Below are 4,392 nucleotides of genomic sequence, written 5' to 3'. Positions count from 1 at the left end.
TGGAAGTTAAAGTATTTATTGACGTGTTTAGACTCTGTACATTCTCCACAGATCATATTAAGAAGTCTGTAGGTGAAGTTTAATCTGTGCATAGTGGGAAGAGGCATGGATAGGGTCAAAGGGGAGGAAAAGGGAAAAAAAAAAAAAAAAAACAGTCACAGAAAATTAGAAAAAATGAACCAAAATAAACACCACTGGTTACCAGAACCTTGAGATTAAAAAAAAGAAAGAAACAAACAAAAAACTGTGAGCAACAACATCAACTATATAAGCATTACAAAGACTCATGTGAAGGAAACAAAATCTTCAAAGCTTTCCAGTCTCCAGATCCAGGTTCATGTACAGCTGAAAATATTCTCAACATCGAGAGCCCCGGGCTCTCTCCTGGTCCTCAGCCACCTGCTTACTGTAGTCTTCTTTGAACGGACACCAGAGGCCAGGGACAGGGGAGGCACAGGGATATGGACGGAAGGCAGCGTCAGTGCCCTGGAGGGGACATCCAAAGAGGAAGAGACTACACATACATTGGACATACTTTGGAAGGGAAAGTGAAGAGTAAAATGTCACAGTTAGTGAACAACAAACAGTGAAGATGTCATACACAAACTACAGGCTAGTTGCTGTGGAAGAACTGGATTTGGAGGAAAAGCAGCAGTGGATACCCTCATTTGTATGCATTCAGCTCGCGAAAGATTTGAGAACAAAAACACCTTGGTCATCCTTGGCAACAGGGGCCAGCATAGAAACAGTGAGCTTCTGAGAGACTGGTCCTGTAAGTCACTTAGCCAGGGTAACATGATGTTGTCAATGGTCAATTACAGTTCCCCATTCCACTTTTTTCTCAACAACTTTCTGAAAGTTTAAAAAGGGAATACTGCATCTTTTTTTAGTGTTTTGTTTTGTTTTTTTTTAAATAAAAACTACGACAGTAAATGAGCCTAGAACTGATTTATACAATGCAACTGGAACAAACAGCCTGCATATACAATCTACCATTAAAAAAATCAACATTTTCCATTTATGTAGAGAGCATGTGTGAAACAATGCAATAGAAATGGATTTCTGATTAATTTAAAAAAGAAAACTACATCCTTCAGATATCTGCAATAGATCATTTTTTCACTTAAGGTTTATATATCATATATTGTTATATTAACATTTTCACCCATTTAAAAGAATGGAAATTGCAATTCTATAGTAGTATTTTATAGTCTGAATGAGCCAGGAGTCAGGATGGAAGATGAGACCCTCTGGTGCTAAGTGGTGGCAGGCAGTTGATCCAGAATGGTGGACTCTTCTGCCTGCCCACACCATTTTGTAACTCGGGTGCCACAGGCTTCCTGCCACTTAGATCTGCATCTGCTCCAGGTACTTATAGGTAGGGTTTTCATAGCCGTGGTTCTGCATCTTGTTCAGGTGACGCTCTTCTGGGGTGAGCATGGGGTCAACCTGGAAGAACAAAGACTACAGGTCATGGAGGGGGCCGCAAGTCTGGTCCAGAGGTCAGGAGCTTCATGCTGCTCAATCCCCTGGGACAAAAAGCCCATTCAGGATCTTTTCCCACAGGAAAGACCAAGTGAGAAGGGGAAGAGGGGGATGAAAAAGAGTTAAGCTATGTTCTGCACATGTACCATCTCCCTACAGTGAGCATCTAATAGCTATATGTTGTAAACAGGTACTAACAAAAACAAAGAAAGACCAAATGAGAGCTGCTGGTGAGGTTGCAGAGAAATAAACAAGAAAGGAGTCCAAGAGACAATGCTTCTTTCTGAAGCTAGAGTCCTGCAGGACTGGTCCACGTGGCGAACATATTTCACAGCACCACAGTGACAGTCAAGACAGTCTCTGCTCCTTGCGACAGTTGAGTGTCACATCAACTATGAAATAAGGAGCAGGCCCGATGGTTTATGGTCTGCTCCCGCTCCAGAAATCCACATCTTGGCCAGTCTTCAGAAGCCGATAAAACAAAACTACTAAAACTGACATCTGAATGCATTTTCTGGAGCATGTTCTATTCTTTATATATATTCTAGATTCAAAAGACTCTAGACCAGTGATGGTAAACCTTTTAGAGCTTTCCATTAATGATCAAATAGCATGCTAGCTCCCTTCAACTCTCCAAAAATACTTTGGCTCTTTCTGTATGTCTTTTTTTTTTTTTTTTTTTTTTTAAATTTGCAGTACTGGGAATCAAACCCCAGGTTTCAGGTATGCTGTTCAAATGCTCTACTACTGAGCTATGAGTTATACCCCCACCCCCCTGATTGCTCTCTTTGGTTCCCTTCTCTCATGATTAAAAAATGAGATATAGCCGGGCGTAGTGGCACATGCCTGTAATCCTAGCACTTGGGAGGCTGAGGCAGGAGGATTGCCGTGAGTTTGAGACCAACCTGGACTACATAGTGAGTTCCAGGTCAATCTCAACTCAACTACATAGTGAGACCCTGTCTCAAAACAAAACAAAACAAAACAAGAGATGTGCCTGAGTAGCTTATAAGCAATAAAACACATGCATCTACTAAAAAGGGTAGACAAACTGGTGTATGTCAGTGGTAGAACATTTAATTGCTTAGCATAAGCAAATCCCTACATGGGATCCACAGCATCACCAGGGAGAGCACCAGTCCCTTGTTTCATTCTTTTTTTTTTTTTTTTTTTTTTTTTTTTTTTTTTTTGGTTTTTTGAGACAGGGTCTCACAATGTAGTTCAGAACTCACTATATAGTTCAGACTGACCCTGAACTTACAGTGATCCTCCTGCCTCAGCTTCCCCAGTGCTGGGATTACAGGCATACCCCACCATGCCTGGCCTCATGTCATTCTTTTTTTGAGACAGGGTCTTGGCTCTGCAGTTCAGGCTATCCTTGAGCTCATTATGTAGCCCAGGATGACCTCAAACTCACAGTAATCCTCTTGCCTCAGCCTCTTGAGTGCTGGGATTGCAGCACATCCGGCTCATACATTCTTAAATATCTGACACATCTGAAAAAAGAAAACTCTAGGAACACTCTGAGAAAAAAAATTTTACTATCCAAAGCACAGAATGTTCTTAGGACTTCCAAATATTCAGTCAAAACCCAAATTAATACTGAAAGGCAGGAACAGCCCTTTGCAGCAGGAAAGACAGAGTTGAGTTAGAGCTGATTCCCCAACGTGACCTAATGTACAGTGAGTACCATAACTGGTGGTGGCAGTGTGTCCAGTACTGAGATGCTTAGATTCCATACCATTCCCACCCTCACATCACTCAGGCAGGAGAGCCCTGCCCTCACCTCCACAATCCCATGGCTGATGGTGCCATACTGCCTCTTCCTTAGCAGCACCAGACTGATGACGATGACCGTGGCGATGGCCACTGCAATGACCAGCAGGCCAATCAGGGCGCTGCTGCTCAGACTGAAGTCCTCCCGCAGAGGTCGCACCGACTCCTAAGATCACAAAGCAAACAGGGCACTTGGTCCCATGACCATCCGGCAGTTGTGAGGCAGCAAGTAAAACGTCACATGAGGTTTCTGAAGCCCAAGGCAACACAAAGATCCTGCTTTGCAACAACCATCTACTTTGCAGAGAAAGCCCACTCTGGCCAGCACCCTTGGGGATTTTTCATTTCAGCTTTCTCACCCAAAGTATGGGAAATTAACTGGAAACATTAGGCATGTTTCACTGCCCATGAGGCCAGAGAAGGTGGGAAGAAGCTCAAACTGACATGAACTTTGGCTTTGGGCTCTGCAGCCCTACACATACCGGCTCTTCCTCGAGGCCTCCAACTCTCTCAGCATTGAAGATCATTTCCTTAACATCCAGAGTCTCATCAATGACCTGAAATAATCACAAAGACGTCAGCAACCAACAATTGGGTGCAAGGTGAAATTCAGTATAAATATCACTGCTTCTTTTCTACTCCATCTGGTGGTGGGAAACAGACACTTGTCGGACCCCTACTAGCCAATCAGTTCTGTCACATTCATCCAAATTCACTCACCAAAACCCTGGCTGGGAGGGTAAACAAAATTAGTATAGGTGAATGGCTGGTCTCATAAGGATTTTCACCAAGAAGCCACATTTAAATACATTCAGTTAATCTAGATATAATCTGGGGTCAGAGTTCTGCTGCCTGCTTCGCAAGTGCAAAGTCCTGAGTTCAATCCCCAGTACCAAAAAACAAAACAAAACAAAAAAACAACAAAACCCACTATATAATCTGGAAGATAATCCAAAAATTTAAGTGACAGAAAATGCTAAAAGAATATGGAGAGGCAGGGCATGGTGGTGCACACCTGTAATCCCAGTACTCAGGAGGCTGAGGCAGGAGGATCGCTGTGAGTTCGAGACCAGCCTGGGCTACATAGTGAGTTCCAGGTCAGTCTCAACTACATAGTGAGACCCTGTCTCA

At 43.1% G+C, this 4,392-nt stretch overlaps 1 protein-coding gene across 4 annotated transcripts in view; it reads right to left on the bottom strand.

The window, feature by feature from the left end:
* Window positions 1–4,392, bottom strand: part of Aplp2 (amyloid beta precursor like protein 2) — a 63,110-nt gene continuing 58,718 nt past the window's right edge. For all 4 annotated transcript variants that reach the window (XM_010640099.3, XM_010640097.2, XM_010640098.3 and 1 more), the window contains 3 exons: window positions 3,744–3,818; window positions 3,272–3,427; window positions 1–1,449 (listed from right to left, as the gene is read on the bottom strand). In XM_010640099.3, coding sequence (XP_010638401.1) covers window positions 1,348–1,449; window positions 3,272–3,427; window positions 3,744–3,818 — 333 coding nt within the window. In that variant the 3' untranslated portion in view covers window positions 1–1,347. The remainder of the gene's footprint in view (window positions 1,450–3,271; window positions 3,428–3,743; window positions 3,819–4,392) is intronic.

The sequence above is a fragment of the Fukomys damarensis genome, unplaced genomic scaffold (assembly GCF_012274545.1).
Source record: "Fukomys damarensis isolate Sample0158 unplaced genomic scaffold, DMR_v1.0_HiC HiC_scaffold_16, whole genome shotgun sequence".
Classification (NCBI taxonomy): domain Eukaryota; kingdom Metazoa; phylum Chordata; class Mammalia; order Rodentia; family Bathyergidae; genus Fukomys; species Fukomys damarensis.
Note: the sequence above shows the minus strand (reverse complement) of the source record. Positions and strands in the feature narration are given on the sequence as shown.